The sequence below is a fragment of the Perissodus microlepis genome, chromosome 20 (assembly GCF_051167445.1).
Source record: "Perissodus microlepis isolate ML-2025 ecotype Zambia chromosome 20, ASM5116744v1, whole genome shotgun sequence".
Lineage (NCBI taxonomy): Eukaryota > Metazoa > Chordata > Actinopteri > Cichliformes > Cichlidae > Perissodus > Perissodus microlepis.
Genome location: NC_140480.1, coordinates 34,763,619 through 34,785,543, shown reverse-complemented (window position 1 = coordinate 34,785,543; position 21,925 = coordinate 34,763,619). Strand labels below are relative to the sequence as shown.

The following is a 21,925-nucleotide window of genomic DNA, read 5'->3' as shown; positions in this document are numbered from 1 at the left end:
AGAAGAAAATCTTTTGACAGAGTAAAGTTTAATGTTAAACAAATTAAATAAATAAATCAGCTGTAATCTGATATTTGTGACCTATCGGAGACTGAGAGAGAGCAACTTGTGTTTTTGGAAACATTTGCCGCATTTTGAAGTGTTGCTGAATTCCAGTGTAAGGCTGAGGGTTTATCTGTTTATCTGTTTATCCTCGTCTGTGTTCGCATTATGTTCCACGGTTGATGTGCCTGATGTTTGTTCCAGAACCACACCCACTGTTATACACTCTGAATGAGGCAATAAAGGGAATCATCTTCCTATTGCTGCCTGGCTTCATTCTGTTAGAGACTTTATTCTTTCCCCCTGAAAGGAGACCTCACTGTGATGGTTACTTTGATGGACTGTCTAATCTTGAAGAATCTGTCTCAACTTATTGAACTGGCCATAATTAGGAGCCAGCAAATTGTGACCAGGTTATCTGAATCATGCTAAAATACAGATACACTGAAAAGTGTTTAAGTTACGACTGTCTCTAGAAATGAACGCCTCCTGTTGTTTGTGCGCTCGGATTTTCTTTCCCTAAAACCAGACGGGCTGTTTTCTGTTTGATGTAATCAGAGGACTACCTGCTTGGTGTTTGTAGGCAACTGTCCCAGGTTCATGTTTCATGGTAAAAAAAAGTTTCAACCGTATTTCAGTATGATTGAAACTGAACTGATTATGACAGGAGACCTACAGTTTAATGTTGTTTAAGCACATATGTTGTGAATTTTAGAAATCAACAGGATGAAGGAACAAATCAAACTCATTCTAAATATTCTACAAGCTCTCGCATTTCTCAACATTGTTACCTTCAGACTGCTGTATGACGATGGAGCTCTTTCTCAGTTTGAGACAAATTTCCCAGACAGGTCCAGCCCACTGTTCTTACTCTTATTTCACAACAACTATTATGGAATCAAAAACCTCAAAGTGCTGACTGACTGCTAAATACATCTGTAAAATCTGTCATAGGACCACTAATTTCTTTTATTTGCATCGGTGTGAAGGGAACTTCTCTGTATGTAATGACCCTGTCTGCAGCCAGCAGACGCCTGTTCACTGTGTGCTGAATCACTCCACCCTGTCTTTCTGTAGGCCTGTTTGTGTGGCAGGTCTCATGTGCAGGTACTGGAGGGTTAGTGCAGCTGGATTTCCATCAGTGACACTGACAACATCTGGCTGGTTCCCCTCCCTGAGACACTTTTTGAGTTTTGCTTTGGGTTCTTGAATCAAACAGCACTGTGTGCAGCATTTCTTCACCCACACACTCATTTACTGCTGATTATACTGACTAGACTCACCGTGGTTATCACTCTATCCAATGGCTGTTAATAGCAGTTATCACTCCCAAGTATGGCTCAGATTGGCCCTCCTGTTCTGCAGCTTCACCCCAGCACAGTCTATCCTCCAGTTCCTGGGGCTTCTCCTGAACCTGCTCCTTCACCCATCCCTGTTCCCGGGGTGAGAGCGACCAGGGCCCGGCCCGGCCCTGCACCCGCGCCAGTTCCTCGGGTGGGGACAGCTGTAGGGCTGCAGCTATTGATTATTTTAGTAATGGAGTAATTATATCTTTAAAATGTGCTGTTCAAATGAAGCTGACTTGACTTGAATATTAATACTGAGTTGACAGAATCCATGTGTATTGCATAAAGACACATAAAAAGTTAAGACTTTACAGATATCCATGTATCTGATAACAGGAGTTCTAAACTAAAACTCCTCCAGGTGACGGTGTCACGGCAGCTGCCCCGGAGTAACAAACAAAACACCAGATTAGAGCCTGACGTCAGGGCGGTGAGGTGACGTCAGGCACTGCTGCCCCGATTAAAGTCTCCAGGTTCAAGGGTCTTGGTCAGCTGGGGTCTTTCTGTGACATTCATATGCTCTCCACGGTCCAATGAGACGGTTGTTAGGTTGTGCCCAAAACCTATAGGTGTGTATATGAGAGAGTGTGGTTTCTGTCCTTTTTGACTTGCGACCTGTGCAGGTGGACCCGCCTCTCTCCCTGTGACAGCTGGGACAGACTCCACCCCTGTGACCCTCAGCTGAATAAGCAGTTAACAAAAATGATCCACAGATGATCAGAAATTCCTCCGTTTACAGTTCAGTAGGTAACGTGCTCATCACATCCACTGATTGTGTTGTTGTTGTAAGTTAGGGTAACTGGAACAGCTGCTCTTTCACAGACTGGCCCCACATCAGCTCCCTACTGCATCCTGTAGTACAAACTGGTGTGACACCAAAGTCTGTTCCATACAAATAATCTGATTCAATACAAACACCAACATTGTGCTGACCTAAAGAACACCAAAAGTCACAGGAACGCTGTGGAAATGTGGGATTTGCAGCAGGACTGATGTGGATTACAAAGTGAAGGCAGACTTATTATGTTTCAACCACTGTAATAATAATAGAATAAGAACACCATCCTTGTAGCTGCTGCGTGCTGCGTATGCTAAGGTTTTATATGGTTTGCTGTTAGCTCTGTGTGGCTAACCAGCTGATTAACTTCAGTTATGTCTGATGCAGATCCATCAAGTGATTCCAAATGAACATTTAATGCAGTGGATTCACTTAAAACACTCAAATAAAATAGAAGAATCCAAAGCTACGATTGTCTCTGTTTAGGGTTGAGTAAAATATGAAATCTATAACATTTCATTATTTTTCTTAGTGTACAAAAAACAGACTGATCAGGGAAGGTAATGTTTTCTGTTGTTTTTAATAACATGTACATAATATTGGCAGTTTCATGATACTGAGGGGAGCGACTGTTTCTGTCCAGGGTGGGAGGGGTCAGAAGACATTTTTCGTGTCAGTCTCAGGGTCCTGGAGGTGTCGAGGTGTTGGAGAGAAGGAAGACTGCAGACACCTTCTCAGACAAATGGATGACACACTGCAGCAGAAAGACTTCACAGTGTCCACGGGGCACTCGTGTAGGATGATGGGGGCTGGTGGGGCTGGTTCCTCCTGCAGACGTTCCAGCAGCTGCAGTTCCTCTAACAGCCACTTGAAGCTGACTCCGAAGTGAGTCAATATTTACAGTTTTCAGGGTTTGTGTTCAAACTTTAAACCTGATGCACTGAAACAAACCCAGGTGTGAATCCAGAGAGTCTCATGTGTGGTGTGTGAGTGTAGAGTAGGTCTGGTCCTGGTCCCTGCCGGCTGGATCGAGGCTCTGGTAGGTCGAGTCTTCACGTGTAGAACCTGGAGTACAGTTCTCGTAGTGGACGTCCTGAAACAGAGACAAACTGTCTTCTTCACATAAAAAGAAGAGACTCTGACTTGGTTAAATCATTTGTGCTGGTAAATATTTCCACGTTGCCTCGTTGAACCTCTCAGACAACAGTGTCTCTGTTTGTTGTTGGAGTCTCCGTCTGGGCGGCCATTTTTGTCACCTACCTGTTTGAATTCACCTTCTTGGATTGTAATTTCTGGAACAGTCTACAAACTGAACCATCACACTGTGACTGCTTTATTTCTTTGTTACAGCAGCAGTCTGTCAACAGTGAGAGGAACCAAAGAGAAAGAAAGTCACCTCCATGTCTGTGCCCTCTGAGTTTCCTCTGGTCCTCAAACCTGTGGAACAAACAAAGGATGTTCCTCTGTTAGAGGGACCAATCATTCAAAGTGCACATGAGGCTGAAGATCACTGCTGCCCCTCCTGTTCTTTCATTCTGCTTAGTTGGACTTTATTAGGCTTCATTTTAGACTTTGCCTTCAGAATCAAAGACTCACATTTGCTCGAGTCTCCTCCTGTGTACTGAAGAAGTGATCCACAATAATTATACTATTTTACAGTTTTCATGGGTCGTGTAGTCAGAATATTTTTCCTGTTTTTACTTCACACGTCTGAAGCAGAGAACATCTGGATCTGATCCTGCTGACAGTGTCCAGACTTCATGTGTGACACAGTTTAGGATTCAGTTACTTCCAGTGTTTAACATCATCTCTACAAGTCACTCCACTCTCCTCTTAGAGCCCAAAGTGGACAAGCAGGATGAAATATTTTGATGTTTGACTGCAGCTGTTTGAACAGACTTCAAGTGAAGTGAAAAAAGAGTTTTTGGTTAGAAACGAGACGTTCTGTGTGTTTCTGTGTCTCTGTTATCTTACCTCTGCTGCTCTTCCTCTTGATGCAGATTATTAGAACAGCCAGTGATGAGAGGATGATGATGATGAGCAGAGAGATGATTACATACAGCAGCACACCTGTGACAGCAGAACAAGCTTGTTTGACTCTGATTTACTGATTGATGAGTTGCACATGTAGTGAAATAACAGACGTGAAACGAATAGACAAACAGATAAAAGTTCTACATGAACAAGAGGAGCTCACAGAGAATTTAGAAAAAGAAAACGTGTTTGGCACAACGTCACACTCACATCATAATTCTGATTAGAAAAGCTGCCACACAGGACAGGCTGATTAAAAACATACTGTCTTCTCTCATAGATGGATGTACCTGTAGATGCTGCTCTTCCAGGCTGCTCAGTGCTTCCAGTCAAAGTTAATGAAGGTGTGGAGCTTCCTGTAGTTGTGGCTGATGGTCCAGCTGCTGAACAGGAGCAGAGAGGAAAGTTTGACTTATAAATGTTTGGAGCTGTGAACAAGGAAAACACAAAGATTCAAAAATCAGCTGAGAAATCAAACGAGCCTTAAATGGATCCACTGATTGAAAAAAACAGTTTGGCAAATTTAGTTTTAGATTTAAAAAATGCACTAAAATAGTTTAACAATGAAATAAAATATGAATGTATGTTGAAATATCAGGTTCTTGGAAACAACAAAGACATTTAGGGACATTAATGGTCACCTGTTCATTTCCAGCTCCACACTCTTATTCCTGCTCTCCATCACAGTAACTTTACAAAATTCACACTTCAAAATAATCTTGTTTCTAAATAATTCTGTTTATATGTTGAGATAAACTGAGTGCTGAGAGCAGCCTGAGCTGTTGGCTCACAGGGATTACTGTACAGACACTGAGCTCATTATTAGAAACTCTGCTCGTGTTTAACATGAACATCCACCACTGGAACAGCAGATATATGACAGGAAATAAGGAACAGCTGAACAGCTCCACTCTGACAACATTTGATTAATGTCAGTAAAAACTCACCGTCTGTGACAGTGACCTCAAACTCTCTGGATGAACTGCTGGAAGATCCACTCAGTAAACATCTGTACCGTCCTGAGTCAGACTTGGTCAGCTGTGTGATGCTCACATACAGAACTCCTGAATCATATCCAATGTTGTATCTGCCTCTCTGAGCTCTGTTATCAAGTGTAAGAACAAGAATGTTTTCTCCTCCACATTCTCCTCTGCAGAACAACGCTCTGTATCCAGGTTGTTTAAAGGAGCATCCGACTGTGAGAGAGCTTCCAGTTTCTTTATCAAAGTGTTTCAGCTGAGCAGGATCGTCGTTTCCATCCAGCAGTGCTGTTAAAGAGACAAACAATCAATAGTTACTATCAGTGCTGAAGATGATGCAGTCTGATCAGAGTAACTCCAGTTTGATCCACAGTTACACTGGGAGCTGCCCAGTTCAACCAGTCTGACAGAGGAACTGTTGAACTAACTGAGATTTAAACGGCTTCATCATCAGACTGATTGGATTCATGAAAAATCAGCTTTTATGACAAGTATAGACTCTAAAATGTGAACACTTCATGGTTTTAAGTACATTTAAAGTCTGGATGGACTTTTGTGTTCTGAATGTGATTTTCACGTATTCATTGAGGAAGAATCCATTTTGCTGTGAGGGGAACTCTTGGAAAGATCAAACTGACGACACAGAAGCAAAAACTCATCAAAGAAAATCAAAGTTACATCAGAAAATCTTCTTTCATTCATCAGCGTCTGTTTCTGACATCAACATTTCATTCACATCATTATCAGCTGACACACTCACTAATATTCACACACACTCGTGTCCCAGCTGCAGTTCATCGGTTACTTAGAGGAGTCCAAATGTAACCAACAGTTTACAGAAGAACAAACTTCAGCTTCTTTAAACCGTCAGCAGCTGTCAGTGAAAACTCAAACTTTGCTTCAGGAACAGTAACTAAACATTTCCACAGCTGAAACAGAAACTCACCTTCAGCAACAACGATCACAAAGTGTCTGAATGAAGCTGATGATGAAGATCCAGCCAAACCACAGCTGTACCGTCCAGAGTCAGACTCAGTCAGCTTTGAGATGCTCACAGATAAAACATTGTTTTCATATTCAATGCTGTATCTGCCTGTTTGAGCTCTGACATCAGTTGTATTAATGAGAATGTTTTCTCCTTCACATTCTTCTCTGCAGAACATCTTCCATGTTCTTGGAGAATTAAAGGAGAATCCAGCTTTAAAATCTCCTCCAATGACTCCATAGTGAAGAATCTGAGCATCGGTGACTTCAGGGTTTCCATCCTGCAGAGCTGTTGGAAACATGAACCATCAATAGTTACTGTTTGTACTTCCTGTAAGAAGCTGCAGTCTGATCACAGCATCCACACACAGACACACTGAGACTAAAGTCTGAATAACAACAATGATTCATGTCAAATACATTTTATTGTCTAAAGTGGTGGAAAATCTTCTTCCAGTCGACATGACTCAAAATATATCTGAACATGTTTCCTATGCATGAATAAAATGACAATAAAAGATGAAGATAAACAAAATATGACATGTAAATGACTCATAACTCCTCTGTGTGGTACTTGTAGTAATTATATGTTGAGAGATTGAAGCAACAGCTCAACATGCAAGTTTTTCATGTGTTTCATCCACAGGAAGTGATGTCATCATTTACTTTAAATGTACTGCTGGTGTCAAAGTTCAGGAAGCAACAACAGAACCAGTGATGAAGTTTGTATTTGTTGTAACTTTGTTCTGGTTGGGGCGATCGTGGCTCAAGAGTTGGAGTTCACCTTGTAATCTGAAGGTTGCCGGTTCGAGCCCCGGCTTGGACAGTCTCGGTCGTTGTGTCCTTGGGCAAGACACTTCGTTTTTTTTTGAGGAAGTAACAAATACTTGCAATGAACGACATGTTATTGAGTAATTTATGACTCTATTTTAAAGCTCTAAAGCCAAACTCAGCAGCTGATGTGAGTCAGTTACTTTATGTAAATGATTTCAGTTCATTCCAGCATTTAAACTCTGTGCAGTCGTATTTCTGTTCAGCTCCAACAGGACAAACAGGAAGAATTAGGAAATAACTTTTCACAGAACTCTGGGTTTGAAGATGCTGACAGATTTCACTCACGTCACTCACACGTTTATATTTGTCTGCAGGAAGTGATGTCATTTTGTCAAATCTATATGCACTGTGGGAGTGAACTGTGAATAGTCACAGTGAAGAAACATGAACATGTAACAGTAAAAGCAACAAAATGTGTTTTTTATCTTACAAATAAAATTTCATTGACTTGATCAACAAGTTTGTATTTTCAAATAATAACTGAAAGTATCAGGTGGAGTTTTTACTTTGATATTACAGGTTATTTTGAGGAAGTAACAAACACTTGTAAGAAACCATCTTTGAAAGGACGAATCCTAAAGCCAAAGTGAGCAGCAACATGTCCATGAATGTCTCACTGTGATGGTTTCTTCTGTCCACACTGGCCACAAACACATCCATGAAATCATGAATAAAAGCAGTTTGAATGGAAGAAGCGTCCATGAAAGTGACTCATAGCTGACTCTGATCATCATGTTTAACAACAGAAAGAAACATGTTGAAGAACGAGAGTGACAGAAAGAAAAAGTGAATGTACTCACAAAGGAAGAAGAAGCAGATCAGAGTGTGATGGACTTTCATGATGAGGCTCTGATGGTTTACTGCTGCCTCTCTTCTTCTTCACTGGAAACCAGGAACTTGTGACGCCTCACTTCTCTAACTGAAGGAGTCCCTCCTCCAAACACCACAGCACCTCTACACTCCTCATTTGTCTGAAACAGTTGCAACAGCTCAACTTCCTGTTAAAACATATTTAACCAGTCAGAGTTTAACATGCGCCTGAAGAAGGAAACAAACATGAATGCCGCATCAAAGCAGTGAGTGAACATTTGATAGCTATTCTTTTATTGGACATTTTTTCAGATTGAAATCTCATATGCAGTGTAGTGACTAACGCGTTATTAAGTCACGTGTTACAGTAAGTATGTTATTGTTGTGGTAACGAGCACGGTAACTAGTTATTATGCCAAAATCAGGAACTCCTTAATCATTACTGGGATTTAGATAGAGTTGTTATTCGTTACTTCTTGCGGTGGCTATTGTGGAGCTTCCACAGATTCAGTAACATTAGCAAGTGGTGGAGGCCAGCAGGTGGATGAGGAAAGGGGAGGCAGGAGGAGTAGAGACCCGAGGCAGCCGCCAGTCCGAGTGTCAGGTGAACTGAACTTCAGGTAAGAAGTTATGACCTGCAGCCTATCTGGGTCAGATATAAACCAAGTTTAGGTGGAGTTTATTTTAGCTGTGCTGACTTTTTACAGTCAGTACTGCGTGCTAGCTAGCATGACGGAGTTTCTATACAGCTGGGTGGGTGCTGTGATGTTACTGATAGTGAACTTTATTTTTTTCATAAGGTTAGTTAGTAGAGTTGCCAACCGCCCCTTAAAAATGGAGTCGTCTCGTATTCAGAGAAAATATTACGCGTTTTGTATTGAGCTGAAAAGAAATGCAGTTTGTCCCGGACTTCAGCTACAATGAAAAAGACACAAAGCTGGAGTTATTCTGTGTCTTTGCTGCACAGCTGCCTCTTCTTCTCTCATTCTCTCCCCTCTCTCTCCTGTTTCAACTTCAATCATGAACCTGATCAATGATCAGCTGATCGTCTCTCTTGTTTGTTTATCGCCCAATTTGCGCTTGACAGAGGAGACCAGCAGATAAACAACATGCACATGCACATGATCTTTTCCTTTCTGTTGGTAGGTGGCACAGTGCACTTGTGGTAAGTAAGCAAGCTAGAAGACTGGCAATCTGGCTGGGTATCCAGTTACGGAAGCAACACATTAACAAGAGAATTCTGAGTAAAACCAAAGTTACTTTCCCTAGTAACTAGTTACTTTGACAGTAATGAGTAACTTGAAGTAATTGATTTACTTTTGATAGAAGTAACTAGTAATGTAAGTAAGTTACTAACTTAAAGTAACTTGCCCAACACTGATTAACATACAGTCATATAGTTAATGATATTAGGGGATTCCCAATATCACATCAGTTTTGACCTTTGACCTCTTCTTCAAGGTCAGACAAGTTTAAACTTTCATGAGATCAAAGTTTTATGAAACATATTTTATCTTTAAACACTCCGAGAAGTCAGCTGAGACTGAAGAAGAGACTTTGAGTGACAACATGTTTCCCCCACTGAGAACACAACAGCCCAAAGAACACAATCAACTTTCTGGAAGATCCTTACATGGATGACCGAGCATGCATCAGGACACCTTAATAAACACTTTTTCAGACTAAATCTGGTGTTAAAGTCTTACTGATGGGTGCTTTAATACTTTAAACACCGGGCGATCGTGGCTCAAGAGTTGGGTGTTCGTCTTGTAATCGGAAGGTTGCCGGTTCGAGCCCCGGCTCAGACAGTCTCAGTCGTTGTGTCCTTGGGCAACACACTTCACCTACCGCCTACTGGTGTTGGCCAGAGGGGCCGATGGCGCGATATGGCAGCCTCGCCTCTGTCAGTCTGCCCCAGGGCAGCTGTGGCTACAACTGTAGCTGCCTCCACCAGTGTGTGAATGAATAGTGGAATTGTAAAGCGCTTTGAGGGCCCCGAAAAGCGCTATATAAATGCAATCCATTATTATTATAGAGCTGTATAAATGCAATCCATTATTATTATAGAGAAAACAAGTTCTTTTTTCTTTTCTCTCTCTCTCATTGGTTATTAAAGGAACTTTAATATATTTTAATTCCACCTGAAACCTCCACAGGGCTTCAATATAAAGAGTTCAGAGAGTTGAAGACATCCCAGCACAATGCAGAGGCCATCAGGGAAGGTCCAGTCTGGTTTGTGTTGTCATGTTTGTATGTTAAACAGTGAAAATGCTCCTTAAGTTTTAATCAAGTCACTCATTACAAATCAGTTTGATTGTTTTTAAGTAAACAAAATCGAGTTATATTCATTGCACATAAATGTCACGATCTGGGGAAAACGCACGGATGGTTTTTGATAAATTGGCACGCCCGTGTAGCGTGCTGGCTAGAGCCACATGCGGCAAAGGTTAACGATGGGTTGCAAGAGGAACGCAGCTACTTTAGTAACATCCCGTGCACTGATCACGGATGAGAGAAGGAACAAAGTGAAGAAACACTTGCAGCACCTGAGGTGAGCAGATGCTGACGCACACTGCTCCAGGGAGGAGCTTGATATCCATGTCGTAGGAATGATGCGGGGGTAAGGTAGACGGTCGCTTCTTACTGAAGACCTTGGAGAGATTGTGATAGACCTGAGGGATCTTGTCCAGCCAATGGGCTCTGGAAGAGGAGCTTCTGTGGAATCCATTCTGGTCTTAGGAAAGAGGCAACAATGTAGATACTGGAGACCCCAGCCCAAGATCTGACACAATGACAAGGAGATATGGGAGTCATGCCAACAGAGCCAGGGATAGCACAGAATGGGAGGAGAGGAAGTGGAGAAAGAAAGAAACTGGATCTCCTCCTGGTGGTCCCTGATGGACATGCTGTGTCTGGAACTGAATGGGGTAGGCTTAGTTGGACGTGGAGTAGACAAGCTAAGATCTGGTCGATGAAGTTTTCAGCTGGCTATGGTCTCGGAGAGCCTCAAGAGGAGAACTGTTGGTGTTTCAGGTGAAACGTTACCTCAACCTGGAAATGAGAGGGGTTTGAGGGGTGGGATGTAGAGGACACTAGGGGCGGCGATGTCCGGCCGGCTTTGGGTAGCCTCCCCAGTTTTATAGGCTTCTCAGTGGCGTTAGCAGCTGCTCCTTCAGAAGAGGGAGGAGGTGGAGGAGGTGGAGAAGTCAAAGCACTGATGTCAGAGACAACACAACAAACACCTGAAAACTGTGTGTGCTGCAGCACTGAACAAACTAAAATCTTATGGTCTGATACACGTTATTTGTGTATTTACTTTCTGTTTTTGTTGTTTGTGTGGAGTTGTATTTTTCTGCACACTTGATATAATGTTTGGTAGCTTTCAAAAACAGCCAACAGTTTCAAAGTTGTAAGAAAATAAGAAGTTACAAACCTAATAAAAATGAAGGAAGTAACATTTTGGAAATTCAATGAATGCCAGCAACCTCTTCTAGAGAAGTTACAATTCAGAAGAACAACCACAACATAAATGAGAACATTGCTGCGAAAAATAAGCTTCGTTCCTCTTTGTTCTAACCATGAATCAGTTTCACATGCTGATATTCATATGCAGCTGCTGGTGTTACCCCCCCCCCCCCCCCTTTTCTCCTGTATTTTAAATGAAATAGTCCATGAGAAAACATCAGTCCTCTGACACCTGACTGCAAACTGAAAACGCTCACTTTCTTTAGCTGATCTGAAATTAGGTTAATATGACATATTACATTACTTATCTGAGAAAAATAAAGTCAAAATACAGCTGTATGAAACCTTACACCATTACCATAGGAATTAAATGGATAAGTAGGAGCCAGGTACTGCAAATCAAATGCATTTGATTGTCTAATTATCAGCAAGTGGGGACACCTCTATGAAAGCAGAAGGTCGGAGCATCCCAGTGGAAGAAAAATCCCAAACTCGATGCTCACTCCGCTTCTCAGCTGACCTCATTTTTTCTGCACGCAACATTTCGGGACACAGACCTGATCGATCTGTTTTCACGCTACATCCAGATGAACAGAATCAACCTTTTGGGTCTTACTTACCTGGATGCATAAAGACATAAAAGACTTAACATTAAGAACCATAAATACTGATATGACTGCGTTAACAATTCAATTAGTCTTGATGATTAAATTAGTTCTAAATGATTGATTAACTTTATTGTGCAAAGTGCAAATATCTACAAGAATCCACTTTTTACAGAATTGAGGCTAAACTTTAAATTGAAATTCATGGAAAACATGATAATTTTAAGAGTTTTGTAAGATTTTCAACCTTGACAGCTGGTTTAACTACAGGCAGCTTTATGAATACTGGCCTTGGTACCTTCTCCAGTAGCTTTTGCATTGGTTATACATGACACCAGTGCTGCACAGCAGAACAAGCTGGACCCATGATCACTCTTTAAGTTGTCACTGCAGAAGTTTACACCCTTCGATCCACTTTCAATAACAGTGTAATTGCAAAGTGTACATGAATGAGCAGTGAACCTCAAGCCCAGATGCATAAACCTCTGACTCATTTCTGTTTCCACATCGTCAGTTTGTTTCTTCACATCCTCTTCTTGGGTCCTTCATAGTCCCTCCCACCACGTATGTGTTCAGAGGAATGGAAAGAGAGAGGAGTCAAAGCAAGAGATTTTTAACAGAGCTCTAATGAAACAGTAAACCATCAGAGCCTCGTTATGAACACCCTTCGCAGTTTGATCTACTTCGTCTTTGTTTGTGAGTATATTGGCATATTTTTGTGGCACTTATGTTTCTTACTTTTCTTATTGTTACACATGGTCATCTCAGTCAGCTGTGAGTTGCTTTAATGGGCAGCTTGTTCCCTTCTTGGTAACTGCTGGGAAACAAAGCTCATTCTGTGCCACTGTGGTTATCGTTCTGCTTCTTTTTCATTGATTTTTAAAGCTTTCTTTATTTTAGGGCTGCAACTGATGGTAAATAGGCGTAGCATTAAAACATAATCAGTGATTAACCTACCAATTAATTTAGTGAATAGATATCTTGATGTATGCTCAATCATCCAGGTAAGGAAATCCCAAACAGCTGATTCTGTTCATCTGGACGTAGCGCTTTCAGTGGGAGAAACATTTCGTCACTCATCCAGGTGACTTCTTCAGTCTCAGCTGACTGCAGGATTCCCCAACCTTATAAACAGTACATTTGCATAATGACTGAAACCAGCCCAGTGAGGGAATAATGGGCTGGGAGACAAGCAGCTTATGGCCATACCACCCTGAGCATGGCTGATCTTGTCTGATCTCAAAAGCTAAGCAGGGTTGGGCTTAGATAGGACTTGGATGGGAGCCTGCCTGTGAATGCCAGGTGGTGTGAGTGTGTTTCAGAGCTCATCACAGCACAGAAACAACTTTAGTGAAGGTTACAAATGATCTTCTTGTGGACTCATCTCTGTGCTTGTCCTGCTAGACCTCAGTGCAGCGTTCGATACTGTCGACCATAATATCCTATTAGAGCGATTAGAACATGCTGTAGGTATTACAGGTACTGCGCTGCAGTGGTTTGTATCATATCTATCTAATAGACTCCAGTTTGTGCATGTAAATGGAGAGTCCTCTTCACACACTGAGGTTAATTATGGAGTTCCACAGGGTTCAGTGCTAGGACCAATTCTGTTTACATTATACATGCTTCCCTTAGGCAGCATCATTAGAAGACATAGCATACATTTACACTGCTATGCAGATGACACCCAGCTCTATCTGTCCATGAAGCCAGATAACACACACCAATGAGTTAAACTGCAGGAATGTCTTAAAGACATAAAGACCTGGATGGCCGCTAACTTTCTGCTCCTTAATTCAGATCAAACTGAGGTTATTGTACTCGGCCCTGAAAATCTTAGAAATATGGTATCTAACCAGATTCTTCCTCTGGATGGCATTACCTTGGCCTCCAGTAACACTGTGAGGAACCTTGGAGTCATTTTTGACCAGGACATGTCCTTCAACGCACATATTAAACAAATATGTAAGACTGCTTTCTTCCATTTGTGCAACATCTCTACAGCTAGAAATATCCTGTCTCAGAGTGACGCTGAAAAACTAGTTCATGCATTTATTACTTCCAGGCTGGACGACTGTAATTCATTATTATCAGGAAGTCCTAAAAACTCCCTGAAAAGCCTTCAGCTAATCCAAAATGCTGCAGCAAGAGTCCTGACAGGGACTAGAAAGAGAGAGCAGATTTCTTCTGTTTTGGCTTCCCTTCAATGGCTTCCTGTTAAATCCAGAATTCAAAATCCTGCTCCTCACATACAAGGTCTTAAATAATCAGGCCCCATCTTATCTTAATGACCTTGTAGTACCATATCACCCTATTAGAGCACTTCGCTCTCGCTCTGCAGGCCTACTTGTTGTTCCTAGAGTATTTAAAAGTAGAATGGGAGGCAGAGCCTTCAGTTTTCAGGCCCCTCTTCTGTGGAACCAGCTTCCAGTTTGGATTCAGGAGACAGAAACTATCTCTACTTTCAAGATTAGGCTTCAAACTTTCCTTTTTGCTAAAGCATATAGTTAGGGCTGGACCAGGTGACCCTGAATCCTCCCTTAGTTATGCTGCAATAGACGTAGGCTGCCGGGGGATTCCCATGATGCATTGAGTTTTTCCTTTCCAGTCACCTTTCTCACTCACTATGTATTAATAGACCTCTCGGCATTGAATCATATCTGTTATTAACCTCTGTCTCTCTTCCACAGCATGTCTTTATCCTGTCTTCCTTCTCTCACCCCAACCGGTCGCAGCAGATGGCCCCGCCCCTCCCTGAGCCTGGTTCTGCCGGAGGTTTCTTCCTGTTAAAAGGGAGTTTTTCCTTCCCACTGTCACCAAAGTGCTGCTCATAGGGGGTCATATGATTGTTGGGTTTTCTCTGTACCTATTATATAGGATAAAGTGTACAACATAAAGCACTGTGAGGCGACTGTTGTTGTGATTTGGCGCTATATAAATAAAATTGAATTGAATTGAACTCTGGACTTAATAGACTGGTCATTTAAAATATTTTGCCACTTTAATTATAAAATATCATATTTTAAATCTTTTTTACAAAATGTACAAAGTTCCCCTCCATTGTAGACACTAATATTCTGATAAAAACCTTATTCACAGTCCAGCTGTTTGGCACCTTAGGTTATGGTTTAGCAACAGCTGATAAAATAACTCCACCTCTCTCTGCTCACTGATGCTCTCATTTTTTTTGTTTGTTTTGTTCTTAAACTTGCAGCAGAGCCCGTTACAGCAGGTGGCGCTTGAGGCGGCTGCTGACATGGCCTTTGCCCAAGAGTCAGCTCTGCTCTCAGTGTGTCTGTGTGTGGATGCTGTGATCAGACTGCAGCTTCTTACAGGAAGTACAAACAGTAACTATTGATGGTTCATGTTTCCAACAGCTCTGCAGGATGGAAACCCTGAAGTCACCGATGCTCAGATTCTTCACTATGGAGTCATTGGAGGAAATGTTACAGTTCCTCTAGTTTTTCAATCATCTGGAACATGGAAGATGTTCTGCAGAGAAGAATGTGAAGGAGAAAACATTCTCATTAATACAACTGATGTCAGAGCTCAAACAGGCAGATACAGCATTGAATATGAAATACAATCAGTTTATGTTTTATCTGTGAGCATCTCAAAGCTGACTGAGTCTGACTCTGGACAGTACAGCTGTGGTTTGGGTGGATCTTCATCATCAGCTTCATTCACACCGTTTGGAATCGTTGTTGCTGAAGGTGAGTTTCTGTTTCAGCTGTGGAAATGTTTAGTTTCTGTTTCTGAAGCAAAGTTTTCACTGACAGCTGCTGACGGTTTAAAGAAGCTGAAGTTTGTTCTTTATAAAACTGTCAAATCTGGAAAACTTTGGTAGTGCAATATTTTGAAGGAATAAATCTGTCGCAAATAAGGATTTTTTTTCTCACTGTGCTTAAAGCTGATAATTCAGTAATAAATAAGACTGTAATCTAATCTATTAAAATCTAATAATGTGCAGATTATGAAGCAGCATCAGTGGCTTCTGCAGCACTGATAGTAACTATTGATTGTTTGTCTCTTTAACAGCACTGCTGGATGGAAACGATGATCCTGCTCAGCTGAAACACTTCGATAAAGAAACTGGAAGCTCTCTCACAGTCGGATGCTCCTTTAAACAACCTGGATACAGAAAGATGTTCTGCAGAGGAGAATGTGGAGGAGAAAACACTCTTGTTCAAACAGATGATGTCAAAGCTCAGAGAGGCAGATACAACATTGGATATGCTTCACATACAGATCCAGGAGTTCTGTATTTGAGCATCACACAGCTGACCAAGTCTGACTCAGGACGGTACAGATGTTTACTGAGTGGTTCTTCCAGCAGGTCATCCAGAGACTTTGAGGTCACTGTCACAGACGGTGAGTTTTTACTGACATTAATCAAATGTTGTCAGAGTGGAGCTGTTCAGCTGTTCCTTATTTCCTGTCATATATCTGCTGTTCCAGTGGTGGATGTTCATGTTAAACACGAGCAAAGTTTCTAATAATTTCTCATTTCTCATTTCATTTCTCATTTATTTATTTATTTCACACTTGGTGCAACAGATCAAACAAACCAACCACACTTTCTATCAATAAAGCACTACAACCATGTGTGAAAAGGAGCAGGAAGAAGAAAATATTCTTATTAAACCCTGCCCCCTATCTACAATCCAACTTATATTACAAGTGGGCACCAAAAATCAGGAAACAAACTAATATTAACATTTCTCTCCGGTCCTAACCCAAACCAAACAACAAATTTACAATCAGAATATACCACTCCACATAGTAACAAGGAGAAAAATTAATTTAAAATAAATAAAACAAAAAATTATAATGGATCCTTTTTCAATGAACTCCAATTTCATTCGCATTCTTCATATTGAGTTATCGTTTTAAGCATGTAACACTTTTTAAAACAATGTAAACTTATACAATTCTTTAAATTATAATGAAGAGAGTTCCACAGTCGTATACCCCTAACCGTTGGACTCATTAATCTTTGTGTGGTCCTAGCTAACTGATGCTTAAAATAAAATTTCCTTCTGCTATCTTCTCCCCCTGAACACATTAAAAATACTCTTTGTAACTTAAAGGGCAAAATATTATTTTTAGCCTTAAACATAATTAATAGTGTCCGTAATTTCACTAAATCTCCTAATTTTAATAATTTTGATTTTATAAATAATTTATTTGTATGTTCTCTATATTTAACATTATGAATCATTCGTATCACTTTCTTCTGTAATAAGTTTAGAGGTTTTATAGTATTCTCATATGTATTCCCCCAAACTTCAACACAGTAACTAAAATATGAGAAAAACAATGAAAAATATAAAATGCGCATTGTTTTATAATCTAATAAATCTCTTACATTTCCCAAAATATAAATGCTTTTAACCATCTTCTTTCTAATATACTCAATATGAGATTTCCACGTCAAATTTTCATCTACTATTACACCCAAAAAACGAAATTCAGTAACTCTTTCAATCAATTCTCCATCAATGGACATAATGACTTCATCCTCCTTTAGACGATTGCCAAATATCATGAATTTCGTTTTTGTCAGATTCAAAGATCATTTATTTACATCAAACCATTTTTTTAATCTTAACATCTCAGAAATCATAATTTCAACCAAATCTTTCAAATTCTCTCCAGAGCAATAAAAATTTGTGTCATCTACAAATAAAATAGAATTTAACCTTTTTGATACGTCACAGATATCATTAATATATAAATTAAAAAGTTTAGGTCCCAAAATAGAACCTTGAGGAACGCCACATACAATCTTCAATCTTTCAGAGGTGTTACCGAGATAATGTACATATTGCAACCTATTTTCTAAATAACTCCTTAACCAATTCAATGCCACTCCTCTCACACCATAGTTATATAATTTAGAAATCACAAGAGAATGTTGTAACGTATCAAAAGCTTTTTTTAAATCAACAAATACCCCCACTGTATATTTATTATTATGGGTTGCAGATGAAATATCGTCAATGAAAGTCAACAATGCTAATGCCGTTGATCTATTTTTACGAAATCCAAATTGATTTTCATTTATTAGTTGATATTTTTCAATAAAACTATCAAGTCTTTGCGCAAAGAGTTTTTCAAGCACTTTTGAAAGCTGTGACAAAAGAGACACTGGCCTATAATTGTTAAAACTATGCTTATCTCCTGATTTATATAAGGGTATCACTTTTGCCACTTTCATTCGATCAGGAAATACTCCTGATTGTAGCGAAAGATTAAAAATATAGCAAAGAGGAATACTTATACAATCTAAAGTCTTTTTAATTATAACCATGTCTATACCATCACAGTCAGTAGATTTTTTATTTTTTAAATTTTCTACAATTGCTACTATTTCTTTTATGGTAATATCGGCCAAGAATATGGAATTAACCATTCTATTATCTCCTTTCCAGGCTTCCTCATATTCTGGATCGTCATTTTTCCTAATTAAATTTGCTAAAGTAGGTCCAACATTTACAAAAAAGAAATTGAATTCGTTTACTACTTCAGTCTTGTCTTCGACAACTTGATTATTCTTAATAAAATAATTAGGCCAATCTAAGGGTGTGTTCTTGTTACCCAATACCTCCTTAAAAATATTCCAAATGCCCTTAATATTATTCTTGTTTTCCTGAAAAAGTTTATTATAGTAGTCTTTCTTGGCTTTCCTCAATATTAATACCAACTTATTTTTGTAAACTTGATATTTCATTTCCGCATTCTTAGTTCTCTGTGTTATATAATCCCTATATAAATTATTTTTCTTTTTACACGCATTTGCAAGACCCTTAGTTATCCAAGGTTTCATATTCTTATTCTTTTTCTTATACTTAAATGATACCAATGGACAATGTTTATCATACAAGGCCAAGTAAGTATTTAAAAATGCTCCGTATGCAACGTTGACCTCATTAACATAAACCTCCTTCCAGTCCACTTCCATGAGATCTTGTCTAAACTTGTTAATTGCCTCGTTATTTCTTAACCTTCTATGACTCACGAAACCAACTTCTTCCTTTCTTTTCATATTTAAATCAAAAGTAAAAAAGACTGGTACATGATCGCTTATATCATTTATGATGAGGCCACTCATAATATTACTCTCCAAACTATTAATAAAAATATGATCAATTAGTGTTTCTGATTTATCCGTTATTCTACTCGGCTTTATAATTAAAGGGTAAAATCCTTTACCAAATAATAATTCCAAAAAATCTGACGAAGCCTTATCATTTGCCTCTTTACAAAGATCAATATTGTAATCACCACACAAACATACAGTCTTATTTCCCTTAGTCTTACTCAATAAGTCTTCTACTGCTTCTGTAAATAACTCAATCTGTGACCCCGGTTTCCTATATATGCACGTTACAATTATATTACTTCTTCTTTCTATATCCAATTCCACTGTCACAGACTCCATTAAATCGTCTATAGCCACAGACATACATTCAACTTTTTTACATTTCAAATCACAATTAACAAAAAGTGCCACCCCTCCTGCCTTCTTCTTAGTTCTGTTTACAAAGTATAAATCGTACACAGCAAATCCAGCATGTCCAAATTAACACTGTCGGATTTGATTTCAACACTATTAAAGTGTCTATATGGGTCCACACCAGAGAGTGTTAATTTAACTCTTTTTGGAGAGTTGGTACGTTAACTCTGATTTAGTGTTAAACACCAAATCTGTCTGGAGTTGATAATTTAACACTTGGTGTTAAGAGTTTATATATTAACTCTCAAAGAGTATTTTCATTTAACTACGTAAGAGTTATCTTCTAATTAATTCTAAAAAGCGGGGATTTTACTGTTCTGAACTTCTAGAAATTTCTTTTGGAAATAAACATTTACTAAAAAGACGCAATGGTTTTTGAAAAACATTTATTCTGAACTGTGCACCACAATTTCAAAACATTTTCTGAAAGATGTAACAGTGTACATGTTCTCGCTTTCATTAGAATTTTGTTTATCAAAAGGTCTGACATAGGTGAGCTGGTAAATGCAAATAACAGCATTCTCATCACTTATTTCTTCAATACAATATGCATGTCCTTCATTCATCACTTTGTGGAACTTCAACGCACTTCTGCTCTCCCCCATATTCCGTCTTCACAAGCATATCCTATGTGGAGATTGAATAAAAATTAGTTGACACTAATTAATGGCACAAATAATCCTGTAATCAATTGCAGCACAGTAAAAAAAAAAAAGAATCCTTTTTGAGCCATTACTTGTGTAAAGTATTTTCCCAAAAGACAAGGACACAGGCAACAGGTAATGCTGAACTAAATGTAAAACCTCAACCTTTTTCATTTTTACCTAAACGTGTGCACAAAACTCTGGAGGGATCTAAATGCTAACGCAGAACCCAGTCAGGACGTCTGCTACTGCTTCACATTCTAGACATTGTTTAAGGTGTATTTGACCAAAGGTTTGACTGAAAATTCACATGCAAGCTTTTTTTCAAGGCTGTGGTATTTGCCTGCAAACAATACCTTTCAGCTAGCTAAAACAGAATATTATGCTATCACCGAGCAACATGGCTAATGCCTTTCACACAGCTTTGTCTCAACTCCAAAGAGCCACAGAAGTAAAAGCTAATAATAATAATTGAAACAATCTTTGAAAAAATGACTTACCAAGCATGGCAAACAACTCAAATATGTAGAGCAAAATGTTCTGAAACGGCTTCACTTCAGCTTCGATTGGAGCCTATGGTGCTGGGGGCGGAGTCTGTGAATTTACTCTATTGGTGTCATAGCCCCTGTAGGAGTTCAGAGTTAAGAGGTCAAGAGTTAATGTTTCCATTGTAACACCTCCAGATTTGACATAGAAACACTCATTTTTAACACTCGATTTTAACTACTATCATTTTACACCTCAGAGTTACATTAAAAGAATGTGACTCTACTTAGAGTAAAATTAACTCTACTTTTGCAAGAAGACTACTAACACCAGAACATTTAACACTTTTGAATTTGCTGTGTACCCTTCAATACAGAAATGACAACCCCTATTCTCATCTAACCATGTTTCAGACAGAGCAATTATTTGAAACCTGCCTCTCAAACTATACAGAAAATCTTCAATCGAAGCAAAACTTCTATAAAGACTTCTGCAATTAATATGAATTAATGAAAATGTGTTGGCTATATCAACCTTATCCCTAAATTGCTCCTCTGTAAAATAATCATATGTGACATTAATTGTATTAAGCACATTCCTTTCTGGGTCAATACCTACTTCAAAATCATATGATTTATGATCTGAGTCGTCAAGCATTATGCGTAATTATTCTAAAACTATCTATTAACCTCAAAGAAAGAAAGAAAGAAAGAAAGGGATCCTTAGCAATCGCACATTCATTTATCGACATATTTTAAAGTCCGTTGATCTTATTTTCTTCCATGTCCAATTTACAATTTCCTTTTGTCCTTTTCCACCCGAAGTAGCATCTGTTCTTGTAAAGGATGAACTAATTGTTTTTAGGCTCACAGCCATAATTGGTCGTAACCGTTTGTCTATCTTGATCATATTTTCACGTATAAGTGTCCAATTCCTCAAGATCCTTAATCGTTATAACCTTGGCTTCTTCTGGCGTTCCATTCAGTTTAATCATCACGTTACAGTTCCTGGTCCAGGTTGCTTGAATCTTTTTCTCCTTCCGTAAAATGCGAGCTTGTCTCGCAATATCTGCATTTCTTTTAGTAAGATGTTCATTCAAATATACTCCACTTCCTTTCAAAAGGCTGGACCGTCTCAACAAATCAACTTTGTGTTTACGGTTTACAAATCTCACTACAATTGCTGGAGGAGCATTAGTGTGCCTTCTAGGAAGGGTATAGCATGCAGATATATTATTACTATGCAGGGGAAGTTTTTTATTCGAAAAGAATTCCACAACCTGCCGTTCCAACGACTGTAGCTCCTCCATCGGGGGCGCGTCTTCTCCTCTTTTTGCACCGGTCCCAGACTCGGTGACTCTCGCATAAGTCCTGTGTTTAGTTTCCAGACCCGTAGTAA

The 21,925-nt window shown here is 39.4% G+C and overlaps 2 protein-coding genes across 3 annotated transcripts; one reads left to right on the top strand and one right to left on the bottom strand.

Annotated features, from left to right (window-relative positions):
• Positions 1 to 2,747: 2,747 nt before the first annotated feature.
• On the bottom strand, positions 2,748 to 7,900 carry LOC146365048 (polymeric immunoglobulin receptor-like). 2 transcript variants are annotated; one of them, XM_084915877.1, is made up of 7 exons: positions 7,799 to 7,900; positions 6,127 to 6,453; positions 5,148 to 5,468; positions 4,491 to 4,583; positions 4,141 to 4,236; positions 3,563 to 3,603; positions 2,748 to 3,259 (listed from the first exon to the last, which is right to left on the bottom strand). In XM_084915877.1, exons 1-7 carry the CDS (start codon positions 7,836 to 7,838, stop codon positions 3,140 to 3,142), a joined length of 1,038 nt encoding a protein of 345 aa, XP_084772003.1. In that variant the 5' UTR covers positions 7,839 to 7,900; the 3' UTR covers positions 2,748 to 3,139. The 2 variants fall into 2 exon arrangements, with proteins under 2 accessions (XP_084772003.1, XP_084772004.1); XM_084915878.1 differs by having other exon boundaries at positions 4,491 to 4,580.
• Positions 7,901 to 15,189: 7,289 nt separating this feature from the next.
• On the top strand, positions 15,190 to 16,374 carry LOC146365047 (polymeric immunoglobulin receptor-like). Its single transcript, XM_084917753.1, has 3 exons — positions 15,190 to 15,591; positions 15,917 to 16,249; positions 16,337 to 16,374. Exons 1-3 carry the CDS (start codon positions 15,243 to 15,245, stop codon positions 16,372 to 16,374), a joined length of 720 nt encoding a protein of 239 aa, XP_084773879.1. The 5' UTR covers positions 15,190 to 15,242.
• The last annotated feature ends 5,551 nt before the right edge of the window (positions 16,375 to 21,925 follow it).